Source organism: Heterodontus francisci, chromosome 2 (genome assembly GCF_036365525.1).
Source record: "Heterodontus francisci isolate sHetFra1 chromosome 2, sHetFra1.hap1, whole genome shotgun sequence".
Taxonomy (NCBI): Eukaryota; Metazoa; Chordata; class Chondrichthyes; order Heterodontiformes; family Heterodontidae; genus Heterodontus; species Heterodontus francisci.
Window position 1 is genome coordinate 172,134,723 of NC_090372.1, and position 27,401 is coordinate 172,162,123.

Below are 27,401 nucleotides of genomic sequence, written 5' to 3' on the forward strand. Positions count from 1 at the left end.
TGTAAGGACAGTACTAGCAACTACAGGCCAGTTAGTTTATCAGTGGTGAGTAAGGTTTTAGAAACAATAATCAGAGGGGAAAAAAATCAACATGCACTCGGAGAGGATCGAATCAATTAAGGAGTGCCAGCATGGATTTGTAAAAGACTGATCATGCTTAACTAATCTAACTGAATTTTTTGATGAAATAACAAAGGTTGATGAAGGGAATGCACTGGATGCTGTTTATATGGATTTTAAGGAAGCGTTTGGTAAGGTAACACATAAAAGGCTGGTTAACAAAATTGAGGCTCATGGAATAGGAGGGTCAGTGTTCATTGGATAAAAAAAATTGACTTAAGGACAGAAAACAGCAAGTTGTAGGAAATGTTTGCTTTTTAGATTGCAGGATGGCGGACAGTGGTGTTCCCCAAGGGTCAGTGCTGGGACCACTGCTTTTTATTTTGCTATAAATAACTTGGATCCTGGAATACAGAGTAGGATCTCAAAATTTGCCGATGACACTAAACTTGGAGGTGTGGCAAACAGGGAGGATGATATGAACCATCTGCAACAGGACATAGATAGGTTAGCAGAATGGGCAGACAGGTGGCAGATGGAATTTAATGCAGACATGTGTGAGGTGGTGCATTTCTGCAGAAGGAATAGGAAGAGGCAATACATACTTAATGGCACAGTTCTAAAGAGCGTGCGGAAACACAGGGATCTGGGGGTGCCTGTGCATTGACTTTTGAAGGTAGCAGGACATATTGAAAGAGTGATTAGTGAAGCATATGGGATCTTGGGCTTCAGAAACATAGGCATTGAGTATAAAAACAGGAAGATTATGCTGAACCTTTATAAAGCTCTGGTTAGGCCCCGACTGTTCTGGTCACCACACTTTAGGAAGGATGTGAGGGTCCTTGAGATGGTGCAGAGGAGATTTACCAAAATGATTTCAGGGATGGGGGACTTTAGTTACAGGATTAGGTTGAAAAAATTGTGCTTGTTCTCCTCAGAACATAGGAGATTGAGGGCAGTTTGAAGAGAAATGTACAAGATTATTACAAGCTTAGATAAGTCAGACAAGGAAAAACTGCTCCTATTAACTAATGGTACAAGGACAGGGGGACACAGACTGGAGGTTTTGGGCAAAAGATTCAGGGGAATGAGAGGAAGCACTTTTTCTTTTTATGCAACAGGTGGTAATGGCCTAGAACTCGCTGCACACAAGGGAGGTGGATGCAGACAATGGGCTGGATTTTACCAGTCACCCGACATCGGGGGTCTAGAAAAATACCCCCGACAGAGGTCCGCCATGGGCCTCCTTCTGTGTTGTAAACGACCGACACTGTTTAGGTCACACCCCAAAATCAGATTTCTCACCAGAGGGAAAAAAACAAACTGTAGATCAACTACATCTCAAATTTAAATTAAAACGGCAGCCAAAATACGAGTTAATACTCTAACGATCAAACAAAAACAGGTCAGTATTTAAGATTAGTAGGACAAGCTCTGAAAATATTCTAAATTCAACAAATTACTGCAGCTCCACAAGCAACTCCTCTACAGCAAAAACACTGGAGTAAAACCATTTAGATGATCTTTATTAGAGACAACCGAAGCCACGTATATTATTAAACCAGACAGAATACAATACGCTGAAAATGAAGAAAACAATCTCCTGATTAAAAATAAAAAAAAAGTGCTGGAATTACTCAGCAGGTCAGGCAGCATCAGTGGAGAGAGAAACAGAGTTAACGTTTCAGGTCTGTGACCTTTCATCAGAACTGGCAAAGGTCAGAAAAGAATTGGGTTTCAAGCAAGTTGGGGGGGGTGGGTGGTGCATGGGGGACAGAAAAAAGGGAAAGACATTTGATAGGGCAGAGAGAGATTAAGTAACAAAACTGTCCTGGGACAAAGGCAAAGAGTGTGTTAATGCTTGTGGTGAAAGACAAAGCATTAGTCCAGAGAGTGTGAATAGCAGAATAATAAGCAGTTCTGACTACACAAAAAGAACAGGCACATGGTTAAAAAATAAAATAAAATGTTAAAAAAAAAAAGCCCAGTCGTGCTCTGAAGTTGTTGTGCTCAATTTTCCATCTGCAAGGCTGTAGGAGTGCTTAATCGAAAGATCAAGTGCTGCTCCTCGAGCTTGTGTTGATGTTCACTGGAACAGGCCAAAGACAGAAATGTTGGCTTGAGCAGAGAGGTGGGGGGGGGGGGGGGGGAGCGGTGTTGAACTGGCAAGTGTCCAGAAGCTCGGGATCATGCTTTCAGACTGAGCGGAGGTGTTCCTGCAAAGCGGTCACCCAATCTGCGTTTAGTCTCCCCAATGTAGAGGAGACTGCATTGTGAGCAGCGAATACAGTACACTGAAAGTAGTACAAGAAAATCGCTGCTTCACCTGAAAGGAATGTTTGCAGTCTTGGATGGTGAGGAGAGAAGAGGTAAAAGGGCAGGTATTGCACCTCCTGCAATTGCATGAGAAAATGCCGTGGGAAGGGGATGAGGTGTTGGGGTGATGGAGGAGTGGACCAGGGTATTGCAGAGGGAACGATCCCATCGGAATGCTGACGGGGGGGGGAAGGGAAGATGTGTTTGGTGGTGGCATCACGCTGGAGGTGGTGGAAAATGATCCTTTGGATGTGGAGGCTGGTGAGGTGGAAAGTGAGGACAAGGGGAACCCTATCACGGTTCTTGGAGGGAGGGGAAGGGGTGTGGGCAGAAGTGCAGGAAATGGGTCAGACATGGTTGAGGGTCCTGCCAACCACAGTGGGGATGGGGGATGGGGGGGGGGGGGGTGGTGGGGGGAATCCTCGGTTGAGGAAAAAGGAAGACATGTCAGAAGCCCTGTTGTGGAAGGTTTCATCCAGAATAAATGTGTCGGAGACGAAGAAACTGGGAGAATGGGATGGCGTTCTTACGGGAAACAGCATGACCCTGAGCTTCCGGTCACTTGCCATTTCAACACTCACCCACCACCACCCACCCCCAGCTCTCTGTCTTTGGCCTGCTCCAGTGTTCCAGTGAACATTAACGTAAGCTCGAGCAGCTGCACCTGCTCTTTCAAATAGGCACTCTACAGGCTTGCGGACTGAACATAGAGTTCAATAACTTCAGAGCATGACTGGCCTTTTTTTAATATTTTATTTTATTTTTTAACCATGTGCCTGTTTTTCATGAAGTCAGAGCTTCAACTTGTTCCAATGTAGGAGTCTGCCATTATTCTGCTATTTACACTCTCTCTGGACTAATGCTTTGAGTCATGCAGACCCCCACCTGCCAAGAATGAGGCATATTAATTTTGTCATGAACATTGATTTTAAACAGTTGCTGGAGTGAAGAAATGACTTGTTTGAAGATCACCAGACACTGGGCTGGATGGATATTTGCATACTAGGAGACGCTGCTTGTGGAGACAATGGGCTATTCCCTGCTCCAATTAACCCAAATGGATTTTGATCACCAGATCACCAAGTATAAGGAAGCACATTCCAGGCCCTGCTAAGATGATACAATCCACAGGGCCTGGACTGGTGTGACCAATGACCTGGCTTTTCCAGGGTTTTCTTTTGAACTAGCCACACAGAGTTTGAAGGCAGAGTGTCTGTTTGCTCCTGAACTAAAATCTCTCCTGTCTGCTTCCACCTCTTTCTCATAAGCCTCTGAATCCACATGAACACCGAGAAAAGTCTCCTACAGTGAACAGGGTTTAAGAAGAATACTGGGCCCCAATGAAAAGCAAGATCTACCTACAATCAAGGACTCTACAGTGAGCTCGAAGACCCGTAACAACTACGCTTTAGATATTGCCTCAAACTTTTACTTGACTTTTCTTCTGCTCTTTGCTGTCCCTTGCATGCGTGTATCGCTTATGCATGCTAGCGTGAGCGCGTCGTGTATCCGTAGGCGTTAACCTAATTAGAGTTTAAGTTTAATAAATTTCAACTTTTCTTCTTTAAACCTAAGAAAGCCTGTTTGTGCTGGTTTCTTTGCCTGATAGTTGGAAAGCGGTGAACAAGGATTCACCAAGAGGGAGCTAAAAACAGTATGTTTAAAAATAAAACCCGGTTACAGTAAGACCAGGTGAAGGTTGAAAGGGAACCCTCGACCTCTTTCTCACCTGGTCGTAACCCTGGTCCAGGTTTTTTGGACCAGCCACAGGACAGTTTGAATTCATAATGCAGTGTGCAACTGAAGCTGAAACAAGCAAGTCTCTCGCCTGGCTGTCTCTCTCTCGCTTTCTCCCCAAGCCACCGGACCCACAGAAGGCACGTAAACCTCAAGAGAGAAAAGACTCCTACATCAGAACAAGTTGAAGCGTGAACTGGGCCCCAATGAATTGCAAGACTTACCGGCAACCAAAGACTCCACATTGAACTTAAAGGATGGTAACTACCAGATATTGCCTCAAACCTTTCCCCTTCATTCCTTACATTTTTTCTGTCTCTATCTGCAGGTGCGTTTATCGCGTATGCATGCTAGTGTGGCTGCGTTGCATATTCGTGGTCATTAATTGGATTAGAGTTTAAGATTAATAAACTTCTACCTTTCTTGTTTAAATCTAAGGAAACCGGTTTGATTTCTTTGCCTTACAATTGGAGCAGTGAACAAGGATTCACTAAGGGGGAGCTAAAAACACTTTCTAAAACTAAACCCTGTGACAGTTAAACCAGGCAAAGGCTGAGAGGGAACCCCTAGACCCCTCCTCACCTGGTCGTTTTGTCTTTCACCACAAGCATTAACACACACTTTGCTTTTGTCCCAGGACAGCTTTGTTATTTAATCTCCCTATGCTCTATCAACATCTTTTGCTTTGTTCTCTTCCCCACGGCCCCCTCCCTTTACTTGCTTAAAACCCAATTCTTTTCTAACCTTTACCAGTTCTGATGAAAGATCACAGAACTGAAACATTAACTGTTTCTCTCTCCACAGATGCTGCCTGACCTGAGTAATTCCAGCACTTTCTGCTTTTGTTTCAGATTTCCATCATCTAAAATTTTTTGCTTTTATTTTTTTAATTAAAAATGCTTACTACACCACTGCATTAGTCAAGTCCAAGCTGCAATTTTGAATGATTCAGTCAACAAGATGTAACATTTGAATCATCTGTGCTGTCACAGAAGGTTTGCTTGTGTCGTTCACATATAAAATTATCCACATGCTCAAAAATTAGCACAAAGGTTATTTTTTTCTCAAGCACAAGAGACAGAATAGGAATAATTCAGTTACCCTGTAGCATGAACATGCACAGAAAAGATTTTGGCTCATAACAGGTTCGTTTGTGTGGAGCAAGTGCAATTTAAAAAAGGGAGAAATATATTGCAGCCGCTATGAGATCAGCTTAAAAACCAGGGAACAAGTTTTTAAAATATATATACACAATGCACAAAGCTCAGCTAACAGCTTTACAAGAAAATCACCTCTGATCTACAAGGGATGGATGCTGTTAGTGGGTCTAACCAGTACAAGCCAAACCAAACCAGTTATTAGATCTCTGCCTGAATATATAGGATGAATAATCCCAAAAGGGCAACTCATTACTCTCTTCCATGCAGTACTTGTATACCCTTGAGCAAATGAAATAACCTCTGTGACAGGGTGACTCCTTTTTCTTTCTTTTGTGAAAAAGATTCCTGTACCTGCGAGAAGATGAAACAACTTCTGATGGGACAAATCTTTTTTAAAATTGGAGTTCATAAATATAGGCATGCAGCAGGAAGTACATGCATATGTATTCAGAGAACGGTTAGATAACTGTCCCAACAAAGTATTACTAAAATTGACAATACACTTTGGACCACTGAAGGATCAAGCTCAAGAACAGGCAACTTGCACAACTAAAATTTAATAGGCTGTCCCTTTAGTTGAAGAGATTTTAGAAGGGAGAAAATGCAGTTTTAAAAAGAGACAGTTGTGCTGGTCAATATCATTAAGTTTATAGAAAATGTAACTATTCAACAAACGTCAACAGAAAATAGTGCAACATGTCTTGCAACCACGTAGTGAGGTGGAAAAAAACCCTGTAGAAATCACATGGGGCATGTGTTTCCATTTCAGCATGCCAGCTGACAGACATGCCCAGATTAGAATATCTAGTGACAGAAAAGTGCATTTTCAACAGAATTGTGTATTTTGAGGGTATGGGGGCAGAAGCAAAAATTAATAAACTTGCCATCTGAGCAATTTCACACAGCTCTGAAGGTACCTACAAACATACGAATTAGAAGCAGCAGTAGGCCACTTGGCCGCTCGAGCCTGCTCCGCCATTCACTAAGATCGTGGCTGATCTGATTGTAACCTCAATTCCACAATCCCATCTGCCCCCCAATAACCTTTCACCCCCTTGCTTATTAAGAATCTATCTACCCCTGCCTTAAAAATATTCAAACACTTTACTTCCACAGCATTTTGAGGAAGAGAGTTCCAAAGACTCACGACCCTCAGAGAAAAATTTCTTATCTGTCTTAAACGGATGACTCCTTATTTGTAAACAGTGACCTCTAGTTCTAGATTCTCCCACAAGAGGAAACATCCTTTCCACATCCACGCTGTCAGGACCCCTCAGAGTCTTATATGTTTCAATCAAGTTGCCTTATATGCTTCTAAACTCCAGCGGATACAAGCCTAGCCTGTCCAACCTTTCCTCATAAGGCAACCCGCCCATTCAAGATATTAGTCCAGTAAACCTTCTCTGAACTGCTTCCAATGCATTTACATCCTTCCTTAAATGAGGAGACTAATACTGTACACAGTACTCCAGATGCGGTCTCACTATTGCCCTGTATAGCTGAAGCATAACCTCCCTACTTTTGTATTCAATTCCCCTCGCAATAAACAATAACATTCCATTAGTTTTCCTAATTACTTGCTGTACCTGCATACGAACTTTTTACAATTCATGTACTCGAACACCCAGATCCCTCCACATCTCAGAGATCTGCAATCTCTCACCACTTAGATAATATGTTGCTTTTGTATTCTTCCTGCCAAAATGGACAATTTCACATTTTCCCACGTTATACTCCATTTGCCAGATTTTTACCCACTCACATAACCTATCTATATCCCTTTGTAGCCTCCTTTTGTCCTCTTCACAACTTACTTTCCTGCCTATCTTTGTGTCATCAGCAAATATAGCAACCATACCTTTGGTCCCTTCATCCAAGTCATTTATATAAATTGTAAAACGTTGAGGCCCCAGCACTGAATCCTGCGGCACATCACTCGTTGCATCTTGCCAACCAGAAAATGACCCATTTATGCCTATTTTCTGTTAGCTAGCCAATCTTCTATCCATGCCAATATATTACCCCCTACACCATGAGCTTGTATTTTCCGCAATAACCTTTGATGTGGCACCTCATCAAATGCCTTTTGGAAATCTAAGGATGGTACATCCACCAGTTCCCCTTTATCCACAGCACATGATACTTCTTCAAAGAACTCCAATAAACTGGTTAACCATGATTTCCCTTTCACAAAACCATGTTGACTCTGCCTGATTACCTTGAATTTTTCTAAATGCCCAGCTATAACATGTTTAATAATAGCTTCTAACATTTTCCCTAAGACAGATGTTAAGCTAACTGACCTGTAGTTTCCTGCTTTCTGTCTCCCTCCCTTTTTGAAGGCTATTTTCCAATCTAATGGAACCTTCCCCGAATCTAGGAAATTTTGGAAAATTAAAACCAACACATCAACAATCTCATAGCCACTTCTTTTAAGACCCTAGGATGAAGTCCATCAGGACCCTGGGACTTGTCAGCCTGCAGCTCCAACAACATGCTCAATACCACTTCCCTGGTGATTGTAATTTTCTGGAATTCTTCCCCTACCCCACCACCCCCCGGCCAAATGCATTGTGTGATACTAAGCCATAGACCAAGGACGTAGAGTCAGAGTCAGAGTTATACAGCACAGAAACAGGCCCTTCGGCCCATCGTGTCCGTGCTGGCCATCAAGCACCTATCTATTCTAATCCCATTTTCCAGCACTTGGCCTGTAGCCTTGTATGCTACGGCGTTTCAAGTGCTCATCTAAATACTTCTTAAATGTTGTGAGGGTTCCTGCCTCTACCACCCCTTCAGGCAGTGTGTTCCAGATTCCAAACACCCTCTGGGTGAAAACATTTTTCCTCAAATCACCTCCAAACCTCCTGCCCCTTATCTTAAATCTATGCCCCCTTGTTATTGACACCTCCGCTAAGGGAAGAAGTTTCTTCCTATCTATCCCATCTATGCCCTCAATTTTGTATACCTCAATCAGGTCCCCCCTCAGCCTTCTCTGCTCTCAGAAAAACAACCCGAGCCTATCCAGTCTCTCTTCATAGTCGAAATGCTCCAGCCCGGGCAACATCCTGGTGAATCTCCTCTGCATCCTCTCCAGTGCAATCATATCCTTCCTTATAGTGTGGTAACCAGAACTGTGCACAGTACTCCAGCTGTGGCCTAACTAGCGTTTTATACAGCTCTATCATAACCTCCCTGCTCTTATATTTGGTTAATAAAGGATAGTATCCCATGTGCCTTCCTAACCACCTTATCTACCTGTGCTGCAGCCTTCAGTGATCTATGGACAGGTACACCAAGGTCCCTCTGAACCTCTGTACTTCGTACCTGTTTTGATTCCAGTTCTGGGTTAGTTACTGGATCTCATCTGAAGCAGTGATGGGTGTTATAATGAAAAGAACAAATTTGCATTTATGTATCATCTTTCACTAACTCAAGACATCACAAAGCACCGTACAGCCAATGAAACACTTTCTAAAGTGTAATCACTGTGGTAATGTAGGAAACACAGCAGACAATTTGGGCACAGCAAGGTCCCACAGACAGCACTGAGATAATGATCAGATCTAGTTTTCGTGATGTTGGTTGTAAGTCAAATATTGCCCTGGTCACCGAGGAGACCTCCCCTGCACTTCTTGAACGGTCATGCAATCATTTCAATCCTCCTGAGAGGGTACACGGAACTCGGTCTAACATCTCACCTGAAAGATGACGCATTTATTAGAGCAAGACTTCTTCAGCACTGCAGTAAAATGCCAACCTAGATGATGTGCTTCAGTCTCTGGAGTGGGTCTCCAGCATACACCTTTCTGACTCAGAGGCAAAAGTACCATCACTGAGCCAAGACTGACACGTTGACTCAAGCATCCACAGGTTAGGAAAAGAGAGTGGAAGGAAATAGAAACATACCTTTCTATTCTTGATTCTCATTCACCAATCCTTCCTGGAAGTGCGTTAAAAGCCAAGAACAAGGTCAAGCTCAACTCAGGTTAAAGTTAAAGAATGTTAAATTAGTTGCAGTACTGGAAGGCTGCCAACAACTATGAATTAGAATTGAAGAACAGAGCTAGGACCAATGTCCTTGGTGGGGGTGGGGGGGGGGTGGGGGGTGGTGATTTGCTCATGCTATGGCTGACCGTTTAAACTAATTTGGCAGGGTTGTGGAAACCAGGAGGTATTATTACAGAAGAAAACTAAGGTTGCACAAAGAATTGGGAGAGACAGATAGCACTGGAGTAGGAAACAGCAAGGTATTAGATGGGGTCAGAGTAAAAGGGAATGTAATAAGGTCTAAATTAGTTTTACTGTGCACGTACATGAATGTGCAGAGCATAGTAAATAAGGTTGGTGAACTGCAGGTACAGATAGCCATGTGGAATTATGATTTTGTGGCGATAACAGAGACCTGGCTCACAAAAGGGTAGGATTGGGTACTAAGTATTCTTGGCTACAAGGTGTTCAGTAAACATACATACAAAACACATATTAGGAGCAAGAGTAGACCACGCGGTCCCTCGAGCCTGCTTCGCTATTGATAATATCATGGCTGATCTGACTGCGGCCTCAAGTCTACTTTCCTGTTTACCTGCTATAACCTTTGTCTCTCTTGTCAATCAAGAGTCTATCTAACTCAGTCATAAAAATATTCAACGATCCTGCCTCCACTGCTCTGAGAGCAAAAATTTCTCATCTCCGTCTTAAATGGGAGGCCAGTAATTTTTAAACTGTGTTCTAGTTCTAATCTCTCCTTTCAAAACGCAGCCTGTCAAGTCCCCTCAGGATCTTATATATTTCAATAAGATGACCTCTCCTTCTAAATTCCAGGCCCAGCCTGTACAATCTTTCTTCATAAGATAACCCCTTCATCCCAGGAATTAGTTGAATGAACCTTCTCTGAACTACTTCTAATGCAATTATATCCTTTAAGTAAGGAGAACAAAACTGTATGCAGTACTCTAGATATTGTCTCACCAACACCCTATATAACTAGCAAAACTTCCCTATTTTTATATTCCATTTCCCTTGAAATAAATGACAACCTTCCATTTGTCTTCCTAATCACTGGCTGTACCTGCATACTAACTTTTTGTGAATCATGCACCAGGACACCCAGATCCCTTTATACCAGAGTGCTGCAATCTCTTTCCATTTAAATAACAGACTGCTTTTCTATTTTTCCTGCCAAAGTGGACAAGTTCATATTTTCCCACATTCTCCATCTGCCAAATTTTTGCCCACTCACTTAATCTATCTAAATCCCTTTGCAGATTCTATGTCAGTGTAAATGGGGAAGGAAAGAAAGGAGGAGGGTTAGCGGTTTTGATTAAGAACAACATTAGCGCTGGACAGAGAGGATGTCCCAGAGGGGTCAGGGACAGAATCTAGTTGGCTAAAGCAAGGAAACAATAGTAAGTACCATTACATTACTGGGTGTATGCTAGTGGGAAAGATATAGAGGAACAAATTTGCAAGGAAATTACAGAGAGGTGCAAGAATTATAGAGTAGTTATAATGGTGGACTAAAGTTATCTTAATGTAAACTGAGCAAGTAATAGTGTAAAAGGCAGAGACAAGAGTTTCTTGAGGGTGTTCAGGGAATTTTCTACATCAATATGTTCCCATTCCAATGAGGAAGGAGGCATTGCTGAATCTGGTTCTGGGGAATGAGGTGGGTCAAGTGGATCAAGAATCAGTCGGGGAACATTTAGGGGACAGTGATTGTACTATCATAAGGTTTAGGTTGGTTATGGAAAAGGACAAGTAGCAACCCAGAGTAAAAATAATTAATTAGGGGAGGACCAACTTCAATGGGGTGAGAACAGATCAGGCCCAGGTAAATTGGAATCAAAGATTTGGCAGGCAAAACTATAATGGAACAATGGGCTGCCTTCAAAGGGGAGTTAGTATGGGTACAATTGAGATACATTCCCACAATGGAGAAAGGTAGGGCATACAAATCCATACTTATAATAGCCATATTAATAATAAAAGGGTGGTAAAAGGAGGAATGGGGCTGAATGGGGACCAAAAAGAGGATTTATGCATGGAGGTAGGGGTACGACTGAGGTAGTAAATGAGTGCTTTGCATCTGTTTTTACCAAGGAAGATGATGCTGCCTAAGTTATGAAAAATGAGGTAGCTGAGGCACTGCATGTGCTAAAAATTAATAAAGAGGAAGCATTAAATAGGCTGGCTGTACTTAAAACTGATAAGTCACCAGGACCAAGGGGGTTGATGCAGGAAGTGTGTTTCCCCGGGTTTGGGGGGGTGGGGAGGCGGCGGCGGCATCAGGCACTAGAGGACAGTCTCAGAATAAGAGGTAGGCCATTTAGGACTGAGGAGGAATGTCTTCATCAGAGGGTGGTGAATCTTTGGAGTTCTCTATCCCAGAGAGCTGTGGCAGCTCAGTCATAGTGTGTATACAAGACAGAGATTGATAGATTTCTAGATATTAAAGATATCAAGGGATAGGGGGAGACTGCGGGAAAATGGCATCAGTCATGATCTGGTTGAATGGCGGAGTAGGCTCAAGGAGCAAGATGGCCTACTCCTGCTCCTATTTCCTATGTTCCCACAGACCAAATAGGATGCATCCAAGGAAACTGATGGAATTAAGGGTGGAAATTGCATAGGCACTGGTCATAATCTTTCAATTCTCCTTAGATACAGGCATGGTGACAGAGGACTGGAAAATTGCAAATATTACAGTGACTGAGGGGCCACGGTAAAAAGGGAACTTTAATATTTCAATTTGTGTGTTTATGCTTTATTTCATTACTGGTTAAGATTTGTTTTATAATAAACTGATAATTTTGTTGTTTATTAAAAAAACCTGGCTCTTATGTTTTATTCGGGGATAGAAATAGAGTCAAAATACCATATCAGTAAGTGGGAAAAAATTTAAATATATGTTGTGACCTGTGGAGAATAAACAGTGCACTCCTCCAACCTCAGTCGGAACAATATGTGCAAGTCAGGATGATATGCAGCTTGGAAGGGAGCATGGAGGTGAATGAGTTCCCATGATATTGTTGCATTTGATCTTCTGTTTGCAACGAGAGAGAGAGAGAGAGAGGGGGAAGGAGGGAAGGAGGGAGACGCGCGCGAGAGGGGGGGGGGGGGGGAGGGAGACGCGCGCGAGAGGTGGGGGGGAGGGGAGAAGAGACGCGCGCGAGGGGGGGGGAGGGGAGAAGAGACGCGCGCGGGGGGGGGGGGAGGGGAGAAGAGACGCGCGCCGGGGGGGGGGGAGGAGAGAAGGAGACGCGCGCCGGGGGGGGGGGGGGGGGGGGGGGAGGAGAGAAGGAGACGCGCGCCGGGGGGGGGGGGGGGGGGGAGGAGAGAAGGAGACGCGCGCCGGGGGGGGGGGGGGGGAGACGCGCGCCAGAGGGGGGGAGACGCGCGCCAGAGGGGGGGAGACGCGCGCCAGAGGGGGGGAGACGCACGCCAGAGAGGGAAGACGCGCGCGAGAGGGAAGACACGCGCGAGAGGGAAGACGCGCGCGAGAGGGAAGACACGCGCGAGAGGGAAGACACGCGCGAGAGGGAAGACACGCGCGAGAGGGAAGACACGCGCGAGAGGGAAGACACGCGCGAGAGGGAAGACACGCGCGAGAGGGAAGACACGCGCGAGAGGGAAGACACGCGCGAGAGGGAAGACACGCGCGAGAGGGAAGACACGCGCGAGAGGGAAGACACGCGCGAGAGGGAAGACACGCGCGAGAGGGAAGACACGCGCGAGAGGGAAGACACGCGCGAGAGGGAAGACACGCGCGAGAGGGAAGACACGCGCGAGAGGGAAGACACGCGCGAGAGGGAAGACACGCGCGAGAGGGAAGACACGCGCGAGAGGGAAGACACGCGCGAGAGGGAAGACACGCGCGAGAGGGAAGACACGCGCGAGAGGGAAGACACGCGCGAGAGGGAAGACACGCGCGAGAGGGAAGACACGCGCGAGAGGGAAGACACGCGCGAGAGGGAAGACACGCGCGAGAGGGAAGACACGCGCGAGAGGGAAGACACGCGCGAGAGGGAAGACACGCGCGAGAGGGAAGACACGCGCGAGAGGGAAGACACGCGCGAGAGGGAAGACACGCGCGAGAGGGAAGACACGCGCGAGAGGGAAGACACGCGCGAGAGGGAAGACACGCGCGAGAGGGAAGACACGCGCGAGAGGGAAGACACGCGCGAGAGGGAAGACACGCGCGAGAGGGAAGACACGCGCGAGAGGGAAGACACGCGCGAGAGGGAAGACACGCGCGAGAGGGAAGACACGCGCGAGAGGGAAGACACGCGCGAGAGGGAAGACACGCGCGAGAGGGAAGACACGCGCGAGAGGGAAGACACGCGCGAGAGGGAAGACACGCGCGAGAGGGAAGACACGCGCGAGAGGGAAGACACGCGCGAGAGGGAAGACACGCGCGAGAGGGAAGACACGCGCGAGAGGGAAGACACGCGCGAGAGGGAAGACACGCGCGAGAGGGAAGACACGCGCGAGAGGGAAGACACGCGCGAGAGGGAAGACACGCGCGAGAGGGAAGACACGCGCGAGAGGGAAGACACGCGCGAGAGGGAAGACACGCGCGAGAGGGAAGACACGCGCGAGAGGGAAGACACGCGCGAGAGGGAAGACACGCGCGAGAGGGAAGACACGCGCGAGAGGGAAGACACGCGCGAGAGGGAAGACAGCACGCGCGAGCGAGAGAGAAATACAGCACTCGCGAGAGAGCAAGAAAGCATGCGCCAGCGAGCGAGAAAGAAAGCACGCGCCAGCGAGAGAGAGCACGTGAGACAGAACACAAGAGAGAGAACACAAGAGAGAGTGAAGAGAGGAACATGATGTTACATTAAAGTAAGTTTACATGTCTTATTCAGCAGTTCTAAAGCATAAAAGGGGTAATAACAGCGTAGTGCTAATTCTTTCATAACATTTAGCACATTTTCCCTTTAAGATCCTCTAATTTAATGTCTTTACAGGAATGATCTACTAAAGATAAAATAGATGCATTTAGACAATGCCATTAGTCTGTAATTTAAAATATCATTCATGTGGTTTAATTAGCAACATATTAGATAACTTTTTAATTTTTGCAACATGAACTGAACATTAATTAGTGCATTCCTCAGAAACACAATGCTTCCAATGTTTACACTTGTTTTTGCTGGCCTAGAACCCTTTTTTTAAAAATATATAAACAGTTTGGTCTTGGTCTGGATTTTTAAACTTCATTCTCTTGGCGTTGGATCAATTCCAACAGAACCCAAAAGCCAAACATTAGGCAACATAAATTCCTTCCATTGCCCTGCTTTTACAACAACAATTCATTGTTTTAAAAACCTGCCTCCAGGAGCAGTACAACTAATCAATTACACCTCCTGTAAATCACTGGATGTAAAGCTCGATGGTACAGTGTGAGATGATAAGTGCATGCTATATAAATGCAAGTTCACTGCAAATGCCATGCATAAGCAGGAACAAAAATTCATAGAATGTCATGCTGTCCCAAGTTATTTTCATTATTAATTTGCCCTGCAAGCACTTGGCTTCACATTGGATCGAATCTCCCGTTTCACCTATGGGATGCCAGCCTTAAACATATTCCAATGATTTTTATTCATGCATCTCTTCCCCAATGAACCTTAGGTTTTTAGCACAGAAGTCAACTGTTCAGCAAATTGTGCTGCCTCTTCACTAGAGCAATCAAGAACTAATTGTACAGCCTTGCATCAAATATTTACCCACTTTTCCATGACATTATTCGAAGAGCAGCAGTGGAGTTCTTCCAGTGTCCCATGCAATGTATATCCCTCAACCAACATCACAAACAGATTACCTGGTCGTTTAACTCATTCATCTTTGTAGGACCGTGTTGTGTACAAATTGGGTGCCATTTTTCCCTACATTACAACAGGAACAATAATTGAATAGTAGTTCATAGGCTGTGGGGCACTCTTGGATATCTTGATATCATAAAAGGTACTATATAAATGCAAGTTCTTTTTTCTTAGCCCACACCAAAAGATAGGGTATAAAGCAGAAGCAGAAATAGGGAAATAAATTATGAAGGAACAAGGGAAAGATTCTCTCAACTTTGAGGATACAGATAAAATGGTGACCATATAATTCCTTAAGGGGTTAAAGTACAGCTCCTCACACCTGCACACTAAAATGCTTCCAAACAATCCTGTACACAGATGAGAATATTTCTGCTCTTTGATTTGATTCCATCTTTACCTTATGTCCACGTGCATATGCAGCCCAGTAGGGGTTACCAGATAGCAATCAGAAACTTTGGCTTCTCTCTCCCTGGCCCAGAGATGATACCAATTGTAAAAATAGCATTTGCAACAAAAATTGCTGCTTTATAAATACACCAATATATAAAATTAAGGAGCTTCCTGATTTGACCCTCAAATGTATGGCAATATAATCATTAAATAAAAAACAGAAAATGCTGGAAATAGGAAGTACGTCTGGCACTGTGGAGACAGAAACAGAGTTCAGGTTTCAAGTCGATGACCTTTCATCATGACTGTTCTGATGAAAGTGCATCAACTTAAAATGTGAACTGTTTCCAGCATTTTGTCTTTATTTCATATTTTCAGCATCTCCAGTATTTTGCTTTTGTATAAGAATTAAATAGTTCATCTTAAAGCCAAAACTGCAGTATTAAAACTTAGCCAAATTTAATTAGGCGTGTGCATCTATTTGGCGTCAAAAATATTTTTGCTCATGAAGCATGCACATGTGAGAAGGGAGCATTGGATTCAAGCAACATTTACTGAAGTACCCACAAAATTAGAGCAAGAGCAAATTTCCTAATGTGTAGGACTCAAGAGAAAATACTTAAAACAAATAATACACAAAGATGGACATTATGTTTAAGGTTAATATGCAGCTATGAAAACTTCCACTGCAGGGCCCAATGTGTAGAATGCACGTGTCATGTGAAAAAATTGTTTAATATCATGAATGTTATTACAAAGCTATACATGAACAAGACAGGCCATACTCACCCTCTTTATTTCCATTCTCTTCATCCTGACAAAAAAAAATACACAGTTACTTCCATAGTGTTCAATTTCCAAACAGAAGTAATGTAACAAGCAAAGTACCGGGACTGTAGATTTTTTTTTATAATGGATCTAAATCCACAAAAAACAAATTGGTATTCCAAAAAGAGTTTGGAACAGAATCTTCATAGCAGGGTGCTTCTGGCTATTTCGCATGTCCATTTCCGAACCTCAGCATTGTTACAAGCAGACTAGCATGAACTAGGGGTCAAGCCCTTTATGATATTGAAATGAGATGACAAATCACTTAGAACTCTTCAGGCAATCATCAGCTAGCTCTAAAACAGCAATGGAATGCTTTGATCCAATGGTAGTGCTGCTTGATGCAAAACCTATAAACCACTTTTGGAGGATTTGTAAGAGTATGTCCTGCCTGACAAACCTGATTGAAGTTTTTGAAGAGCTGAATAAAGTAGCGGACAGGGGAATGTCTACAGATGTTTATATGGACTTACATAAGGTATCTGACAAAGTTCCTCAGAAGAGGCTTTTAATTGAAGCTCATGGAACTGAAGGGAAATTATTGACCTAGTTAGGAAAGTAGCTGAGCAGCAGGAGAGAGTAGGGATAATGCTTGGTACTCTAATTGAAAGGATGTGACTAGTGGTGTCCCGCAAGGATCTTTATTGGGCCATCAACTATTCATCATATTTATTAACAATTTAGATGATGGGATAGAAAGCTACGCATCCAAGTTTGTCGATGACACAAAGATTGGCGGTATTGCAAGCAATGTAAATGTAAGTTTTTTTTATTAATTCAGGGGATGTGGGCGATGTTGGCCAGGCCAGCATTTATTGCCCATCCCTAATTGCCCTCGAGAAGGTGGTGGTGAGCTGCCTTCTTGAACCGCTGCAGTCCATGTGGGGTAGGTATACCCACAGTGCTGTTAGGAAGGGAGTTCCAGGATTTTGACACAGTGACAGTGAAGTAACGGCGATATAGTTCCAAGTCAGGATGGTGTGTGACTTGGAGGGGAACTTGCAGGTGATGGTGGCCCTTGTCCTTCTAGTTGGTAGAGGTCGCGGGTTTGGAAGGTGCTGTCTAAGGAGCTTTGGTGCATTGCTGCAGTGCATCTTGTAGATGGTACACACTGCTGCCACTGTGCGTCGGTGGTGGAGGGAGTGAATGTTTGCAGATGGGGTGCCAATCAAGCGGGCTGCTTTGTCCTGGATGGTGTCGAGCTTCTTCAGTGTTGTTGGAACTGCATCCATCCAAGCCATTGAAGAGTATTCAATCGCACTCCTGACTTGTGCCTTGTAGATGGCGGACAGGCTTTGGGGAGTCAGGAGGTGAGTTACTCGCCTCAGGATTCCTAGCCTCTGACCCGCTCTTGTAGCCACGGTATTTATATGGCTACTGCAGTTCAGTTTCTGGTCAATGGTAGCCCCTAGGATGTTGATAGTGGGGGATTCAGCGATGGTAATGCCGTTGAATGTCATGGGGAGATGGTTAGATTCTCTCTTGTTGGAGATGGTCATTGCCTGGCACTTGTGTGGCGCGAATGTTACTTGCCACTTATCAGCCCAAGCCTGGATATTGTCCAGGTCTTGCTGCATTTCAACACGGACTGCTTCAGTATCTGAGGAGTCACGAATGGTGCTGAACATTGTGCAATCATCAGCGAACCCACTTCTGACCTTATGATTGAAGGAAAGTCATTGATGAAGCAGCTGAAGATGGTTGGGCCTAGGACACTACCCTGAGGAACTCCTGCAGTGATGTTCTGGAGCTCAGATGATTGACCTCCAACAACCACAAACATCTTCCTTTGCGCTCGGTATGACTCCAGCCAGCGGAGGGTTTTCCCCCTGATTCCCATTGACCTCAGTTTTGCTAGGGCTCCTTGATACCATACTCGGTCAAATGCTGCCTTGATGTCAAGGGCAGTCACTCTCACCTCACCTCTTGAGTTCAGCTCTTTTGTCCATGTTTGAACCAAGGCTGTAATGAGGTCAGGAGCTGAGTGGCCCTGGCGGAACCCAAACTGAGCGTCACTGAGCAGGTTATTGCTAAGCAAGTGCCGCTTGATGGCACTGTTGATGACACCTTCCATCATTTTACTGATGATTCAGAGTAGGCTGATGGGGCGGTAATTGGTCGGGTTGGACTTGTCCTGCTTTGTGTGTACAGGACATACCTGGGCAATTTTCCACATTGCAGGGTAGATGCTAGTGTTGTAGCTGTACTGGAACAGCTTGGCTTGGGGTGCAGCAAGTTCTGGAGCACAGGTCTTCAGTGCTATTGCTGGAATATTGTCAAGTGTAAAACTAATAAGAAATATACAAAGATTAAATGAATGGACAAAACTTTGGCAAATGGATTTCAATGTAGGCAAATGTGAGGTCATCTACTTTGTACCTAAAAAGGATAGAAGAGGGTGCATTCTAAATGCTGAAAAGCTCGAAACAGTGGCGGTCCAAAGAAACTCAGGAGTTCAGGTACATAGATCATTACAATGTCTAACAGGTACAGAAAGTAATTAAAAAGGCTCATGGACTGTTGGACACAATATCACACTTAAGTACTGTGCAAAGATCTGGGCACTACACCTTAGGAAGGATATATTGGCATGGAGGGAGCACAGTGTGGATTTACCAGAACGATACCTGGACTCCAAGGCATAAATTATGAGGCGAGATTACACAAACTACAGTTGCATTCCCTGGAATTTAGAAAGTTAAAGGGTGATTTGATCGAAATTTTCAAGATACAAAGGGGAACAGATAGGGTAGATAGAAAGAAACGATTTCTGCTGGTTGGGGAGTCTAGTACTAGGGGGTGGGAGCATAGTCAAAACATTAGAGCTCGACCTTTCAGGAGGGAAATTAGGCAACACCTCTACACACGAAGGGTGGCAGAAGTTTGGAATTCTCTTGTGCAAATGGCAACTGATGATAGATAAATAGCTAATTTTAAATCGGGGAGGGATAGATTTTTGTTAACCAATGGTATTAAGAGATATGGGCAAAGACAAGGTATATGGAGTTAAGTTGCAGATCAGCCACAATCTCACTCAATGGCAGAACAGGCTTGAGGGGCTAAATGGCCTACTGCTGTTGCTAGTATTTTTTTTAAAAACAACTTTTAATAAGATAGTAATTACTTTTTTTGGGGGAGCATGCTAACAGTGCCCATCAGTGCAGATGCCTCAAGGCCCAAAATAGAAACCATGAAGAAAATTAAACGTGAACTTCAAAGGACTTTCTAACTTTACCTCCAACCAACATTCAAAAATAGGATCACAATGAAGTCCATCATGCATGCGATTTTTGACAAATGCCAACTTCGAAAACAATCAAGCTAAGCTTAATTTTAATCAGGATACTGAATGAAGCATAGGACACTTAGAAGGGCTGGACTTTCAAACTATCGTCAATTAAACCTTCAATTAAAAAGTTAAATAATTTGTTTCAACAATTGCTAAAATGCATAAGTTTTAAAGAACAATAATGGTTCACTAGATTTGAATAAAGCATTCAAATTCTATGGATGCAAATGTCACTTTTGCTAAATGAAAGATTACTTTAAGACAACCACAGATTACAAAAGGTTTCAAGATGAAACATAGACTGGTATACAAGCCAACTTGTATTACAGCATTACAAGGTATGGCAAAAAAATATCTTGTACTACATTCTTATTCTCAGCGCATTCAAATCAAAAACCCAGCTTTAAATGGCACTGCTGTAATTTGCTCAAAAACTCTACATAGCACTTTCAATTTCAAAAGATATGCAGATATTGGCATATTATTAATATGTTTAATTAAATGGGATTAAATCAAAAGTAACACGTTTTCAACAAAGTTTTTAAAAAGTAAAAGGTTTTGAAGGTTTCAAAGAACTGGCCATTACTTGGAGTCTCTAACCTTAATATTGGTATGCACAGCTGACTCTGGGGGGTAGACAATGAAGTGTCTCAGCGTAAACCCAAAACCCTGTGAATTCCGTCGCAGATGAATGGTGTTTGGGCCTGGCCATGAGAAAATGTCATCCACCAGCGGTGAGGTGGGCTCGCCTTGTCCACTTGCATCCTCCTTATTTTTTCCCTGGGAAAAGAAATCAATTGAGAACTGATATTAGCAATCTTTACTCTAATGTGCATAAAGAAATCATTAAAAAAATTTACAAGAGAAACTTTCCTTTCTGAATTACAGTGAGATCCTTCTTTCTCTTCTTCTGAGCCAAAAGTATATGTTTATATGCAGATTAGTAGTTTTTTAAAATTTCCTTACAGCTACAGGTATTGTTCAGTGTTTTTGAGATCTGCAGTCCAGTCCTCATGTTTCCTCAATTAACAGTGGTCCGCCCATTATTGTACTACACCAATTTTACCAGAATATCCTGCGACTGGTTGATTATAAAATACTATACTTCCAGATCATAGGATCATAAAGACAGAAGCAGGCCATTCAGCCCTTCAAGTCCATTCCCACTTTCAATTAGATTATTACTCATCTGTACCTCAACTCCATTCACCCACCTTTGATCCCTACTCCTGATATCCTTGCCTAATTGAGATTGACAATATTTTGTTTTGAAAAATTCAACTTGCCCAATATCCACAGCCTTTTTGGGGACAAAGTTTCCAGACTTAAACCACCCTTTGTGAAAATTGTTTCCTGATTTCATTCCTAAGTGGCTCAGCTCTAATTTGTTCCCAACAGAGGGACTACTTTCTCTGTACCTGCCCCATCACACCCCTTCACCATTCCAAACACCTCAATAAGATGTTCCCTCAGCCTTCTAATTCAAGGGAATAAAAGCCAATTTAATGCAGCCTGTCCATATAATTTAACTCTTTATGCCCTGGTATTTTTCAGGGGTATCTATGCTGCACCCCTTCCAAGGATCTTTCCTGAAGTTCAGTACTCAAAACTGAATGCAGTACTCTAGATGGGGGACCATCAAAACACCATCTGGTTTACGAATGCACTTCAGGGAGGAAATTTGCTGTTATTACCTGGTCTGGCCTACATGTAATTCCAGACCCACACTAACGTGGTGGACTCTTTCTTAACTGCCCTCTGAAATAGCCCAGCAAGCCACTCAGTTGTACATAAGAACTTAAGAAATAGGAGGAGTAGTAGGCCATTTGGCCCCTCGAGCCTACACACCGCCATTCAATAAGATCATGGCTGATCTGATTGGGACCTTAACTCCACTTTCCTGCCTGCCTCCCATAACTCCCTTGTAGATCAAGAATCTGTCTAACACAGCCTTGAATATATTCAAAGACCCAGCCTCCACAGCTCTCTGTGGTAGAGAAATCCAAAGATCAATGACCCTCAGAGAAGAAATTCCGAGTCTCTGTCTTAAATGGGAGACCCCTTATTTCGAAATTGTGCTCCCCAGTTCCAGATTCTCCCACGAGATGAACATCCTCTCAGCATCTATCCCGTCAAGCCCCCACAGAATCTTGCATCTTTCAATAAGATCACCTCTCATTCTTCTGAACTTCGATGAGAATAGGCCAAACCTGCTCAGCCTTTCCTCATAAAGCAACCCCTTCATCCCAAGAAATGAGCCCAGTGAACCTTCTCTGAATTGCCTCTAATGCAAGTATACCCCTCCACAAATAAGGAGGCCAAAACTGTGCACAGGACTCTAGGTGTGGTCTCACAAACATCCCATGCATTTGCAGCAAGACTTCCCCTACTTTTATATGCCATCCCCCTTACAATAAAAGTCATCATTCCATTTGTCTTCCTAATGACTTGCTATGGCCTGTATGCTGACTTTTTGTGATTCATGTACCAGGACACCCAGATCCCTTGGTAGTGCAGCATTCTGTAGTTTCCCTCCATTTTAAATATTCAGCTTTTCTATTTTTCCCCACCATAGTGTACAACCTCACATTTTCCCACTTATACTCCATCTGCCAAATTTTTGCCCACTCACTTAACCTATCTTTGCAGACTCTGTGTACCCTCCTCACAACTACCTATCGTTGCATCAGCAAATTTGGCTACAATACACTCGGTCCCTTCATTCAAGTCATTAATATAGATCATAAATAGTTGAGGCCCCAGCACTGATCCATGTGGCACCCCACTAGTTAGTTTGCCAACCTGAAAATGACCCATTTATCCTGACTTTGTTTCTCGTTAGCTAGCCAACCCTCTATCCATACTAACATATTACCCCCAACACCATGAGCTCTTACCTTGTGCAATAACCTTTTATGCGGCACCTTATCAAATGCCTTTCGGAAATCCAAATATACTGCATCTACTGTTTCCCTTTTATCCAACTTGTTTATTACATCCTCAATGAACTCTAATAAATTTGTCAAACACAATTTTCCTTTCACAAAACCAAGTTGACTCTGTTTGATTGTATTATGATTTTCTAAATGCCCTGCTACTACTTCCTTAATAATGGATTCTAGCATCCCAATGACAGAGGTTAGGTTAACCAGCCTATAATTTCCTGCTTTCCATCTCCCTCCTTTCTTGCATAGAGGTGTTACACTTGCCATTTTCCAAGCAGGTCAAAGGCTAGGAATCCTGTGGTGAATAACACCTCCTGACTCCCCAAAGCCTGTCCACCATCTACAAGGCACAAGTCAGGAGTGTGATGGAATACTCTCCACTTGCCTGGATGGGTGCAGCTCCAACAACACTCAAGAAGCTCGACTCCATCCAGGATAAAGCAGCCCGCTTGATTGGCACCCCAGTCACAAACATTCACACCCTCCACCACCGACGCACAGTGGCAGCAGTGTGTACCATCTACAAGATGCACTGCAGCTATGCATCAAGGCTCCTTAGACAGCACCTTCCAAACCCGCGACCTCTACCAACTAGAAGGACAAGGGCAGCAAATGCACGGGAACACCTCCACCTGCAAGTTCCCCTCCAAGTCACACACCATCAGGACTTGGAACTATAATCGCCATTCCTTCACTGTCAATGGGTCAAAACCCTGGAACTCCCTTCCTAACAGCACAGTGGGTGCCCCTACCTCACATGGACTGCAGCAGCTCAAGAAGGCAGCTCACCACCACCTTCTCAAGGGCAATTAGGGATGGGCAATAAATGCTGTCTTCGCCAGCGATGCCCACATCCCATGAATGAATTTTTAAAAATCCACTGGGACCTTTCCAGAATCTAGGGAATTTTGGAAGATTACAACCAATTTAAGCTCCTAGGATGCAGGCCATTGGGTACAGGGGACTTGTCAGCTTTTAGTCCCATTAGTTTTCCTAATATTTTTTCCTCTAGTAACAGTGATTGTTTTAAGTTCCTCACTCGCTTTTGCCCCTTGATTTTCTACTATTCATCGGATATTGTTGTCTTCTTCCATGAAGATATATACAAAATACTTGTTCAAAGTCTCTGCTATTTCCTTGTTTCACATTATTAATTCTCCAGTCTCATTCTCTAAGGGACCAATGTTTACTTTAGCGACTCTCTTCCTTTTTATATGCTTGTAGAAGCTCTTACTGTATTATATTCCTTGCTGGTTTACTCTTATATTCAAATTTTTCCCCTTTTTTTGTAGGTAGCTCACCACCACATGCTCAAGGGCAATTAGGGGTGGGTAATAATGCTGGCCGTACCAGCAACACTCACATCCCAAAAACAAATTTAAAAAAAGTTCCATACAACTGAAGCATAAAACTTTCTCCTCTTTATATTCCATTCCCCTTGGGATAATGGTCAACATTCCATTAGCCTTTTTAATTACTTTTTGTGCCTTTGTATCCTGCAATTACATGGCAACAACAGCCTGAAAGGGATTCAACAAACAGAGCTCCCACAGGAAAGCTGCAGGAAAACTCACTTTGGACCTATCTGATTGATTAGCTCAACGCAGAAGCTCCAATACTTTCACAAGCATCCATCCTACCAGGCAATAGGAGAAGCATCACAAGGCTAGAAAGTATCCTTCCCCGAAACCGACTAAAACATGCAGGATCCAAAGACAATCCCACCAAAACCAAGGAATTACATGCAGTAAATCACAATGAGCCTATGTACTTTGAATTACATGTACCCAGTGACCATGGCATCACAAGAGATGTGGAGAACCCAGCGTTGCATAAGCATAACTCTTCACAACGATCACTGAAGATGGAAAATTACGTTTGACAATGCCGAAGAACTGTGGGACAAATTACTACTTTAAAAATGTACTATGTAAATACGAGTTGTTGTTGTTGTATGGATGCCAACATAGAAGACTTAGTTCCCAAGTCATACAGGTATTACCACCAGCCCAGCAGTCATCATACAGGAATAGGGAGAACGAGAGACCAGACAAAGCGTAACTTCAGCCCTCCATGAACCGATTCAAACCCAGCTGGAAGGTGGGAAGGAAATCTATCTTAAACAGCAGGGAAAACAAATAATCAATATTGTACGTGAGCAAGCATGAAAGATTCTCTGGAAAATGCTTTCACAGGGAATTTGAACATAATTAACTGCATGGATACGGACATCAGCACCAGCGGACCCACCAGGGAGAAATACCTATGCAACTGACAAGACATCCCAAATATTTGCAGAGAACCAAGCTGACAGAGCATTTGTGCAGGAGTCCTATATCACCACACGCAGGGAAGGACTGACTGAGCCAGAGTGGGAGCCTTCTGTGCATCCAAGAGCAAAGCAGTGGCCATAGTGGACCATAAGTATCTCTTTCACACTGAAAAGGATCACCCCCAAAAAATTACTTATCCCAATAATGAATTGAGCTGCTGAAAAGGATATAATGATCGTGCATCATACCTCAAACGTGAACTTTATACACATTTACTACCTTAAATTTCCTCTTACTTAAATGTCCATATGGAAGGCACAATTATCATGGGAGTTCACTCAGCTGCAGCCTCCAGAGCTGGATGGGCTCCAAGCAAACACAGGGTGCCCAAAGCCAAGTACCAAAATGATCCAAGAGCGATATAATGATCTAGGCCTCGTAGATGTATGTGGGATGCTTTGCTTGCCAAAGGGATTCACTTAATTATTTCACTTCCTAATCAAACAAGAACAAACCATAGTCCAGAATCGAGTACTACTTTGTGAAACAGAAACACCTACCTCAAGTCAAAAGCTGCCATATCAGGTTCATAGCAGCCATGTGGAGGTCACGATCCACCTCACCCTCAGTACCCACTATCTCATCTGTCACGTCACAAACTTGGTGATCCAGAGTTCATGCTCTCCCTGCATGCAGGGCTTTCACTGAATAGATAACACCAAACCTAAAACCTCCCTCATTCTTTGGACGAGTATTTTACCAAGTGGAGCAGTATTCTCGGTACTCAGACAAATGGGCTAAAGTGACATATTCTTGAAATGGGCCCTAGTTTATCAGCTCTTCTCCAAATATTGTACCCGTCTCTAAAAGCAAATACTAGACGGACTGTGGCCAGAACTGTGTACAGAAAATGTGACGGGACTCAAAATCCCTCAAGACCTGAGACTTTTGCCTACTGGGATAATCTCAGAAAACTACTCGCTCCAAGTCAATGCACTTCCTTACTGCAGCAAAGTACAGCTCTGCATGACAAGCATACGGGTGAAATATTTATGGGACATAGGTCAGTGAGGGCAATTTACAGAAAAGCAAAATACTGCAGGTGCTTGAAATTTGAAATAAACAGAAAATGCTGAAATAATCAACAGGTTTGGCAGAATCCATGGAGAGCAGGAGATATTTAATATTTCAGGTCGATGACCTTTCGTCAGGATTTCTAACGAAAAGACACGGACCTGAATTATTAACTCTGTTTCTTTCTTCACAGATACTGCCAAACCTGGTGGGTATTTCACGTAGTTTATGGACTGCGCTTAGATCTTCAAAAATAACAGTCTGGAATCCACACTTTAAACTCAAGAGATCCAGGCACCTGTCACAGAGACCCCAGACACTGCCCCAAAAAAGTCAGGTAAGCCCCCTTCTAATAAATCAAAAAGGATCAACACTGGATTTGTAGGATTCGTGGAACAGTGTTTGTGGCTGGGCCTCAGACGAGTACTTTGATATTCCCAATGTTGAACTGGAGAATGTTGTGACTCATCCATGCCCATAAGCAGTCTGCCCATAAGAGAGTAAAAGGGCTGACAGGGTGTTATGGGCAGACATGTGGAAGTCGACATTATGCCTGCAGGTCTGAACCTGTGGTTCCTCTCATACTGAGCAGGATTACTACTGCAACAACACATCAGCTGTAGGATAAAAGTAACCACTAGGAAAATGTGGCAGTCAATTTGTGCACAGCAAGGACCCACAATCAGCAATGAGTTAAGTGTGTGCTGACTTAACTGATCTCAGTCAGTGCAGCAGTGAAAGCACTACAATTATCTTCAGTGCTTGTAAGCTCAAAAGGATATATGAGCAAGTAGTTTGTTTTTTTAATTGGTTTTGGGATGGATACGAGAAGTGAAAACAAAAACAAACAGATTTGGTTTAATGAATCATCCAAAAGATGGCAATACTGCAAAACTGATCAAGAATACCTGCACTGAAAAGTTAGGAGTGTCCGCAAGTTGGGATTTTTTTCCAAACACTCAATATCCAATATCTCAGTTGCAGAAGGTGCAGGCAGGCAAATGACAATGCTTTGTTTCCTTACCCTGCTTATCAATTAAAAGCTATCTGCTAGTACCTACTCTGAGCCTATAAGCACTGAAACTAGTTCTAATGCTACCACTGCTGCTCTGGCTGAAATCAGTTAACTTGCTACACAAGGGATCATACCTGGAATTCTTTTGGTTTGTAAGGCTCAGCACCATACCAGGAACCCCATTTTTTTTTTTATTGGTAGGCATTTCTCAAGATTTTTTTGTGTACGCGTGTACGCACGCATACGTCTTGGAACAATTTTTAACAATGCAGGTGCCGTATAGGTTGTTGCTGTTGTTACGACCAAGTGAGAGGGGTCTATGGGTTCCCTCTCAGCCTTTGCCTGGTTTAACCGTAACAGGGTTTAATTTTAAAACACTGTTTGTAGCTCACCCTTAGTGAATCCTTGTTCACTGCTCCAATTGTAAGGCAAAGAAATCAAACCGGTTTCCTTAGATTTAAACAAGAAAGGTAGAAGTTTA

General features: G+C 43.6%; 1 protein-coding gene across 3 annotated transcripts in view; it reads right to left on the reverse strand.

Annotated features, from left to right (window-relative positions):
• LOC137348453 (rho GTPase-activating protein 21-like) overlaps positions 1–27,401 on the reverse strand; it is a 298,000-nt gene that overhangs the window by 164,139 nt on the left and 106,460 nt on the right. For all 3 annotated transcript variants that reach the window (XM_068013769.1, XM_068013763.1, XM_068013773.1), the window contains 2 exons: positions 20,214–20,393; positions 16,286–16,310 (listed from right to left, as the gene is read on the reverse strand). In XM_068013769.1, the coding sequence (XP_067869870.1) occupies positions 16,286–16,310; positions 20,214–20,393 (205 nt within the window). The remainder of the gene's footprint in view (positions 1–16,285; positions 16,311–20,213; positions 20,394–27,401) is intronic.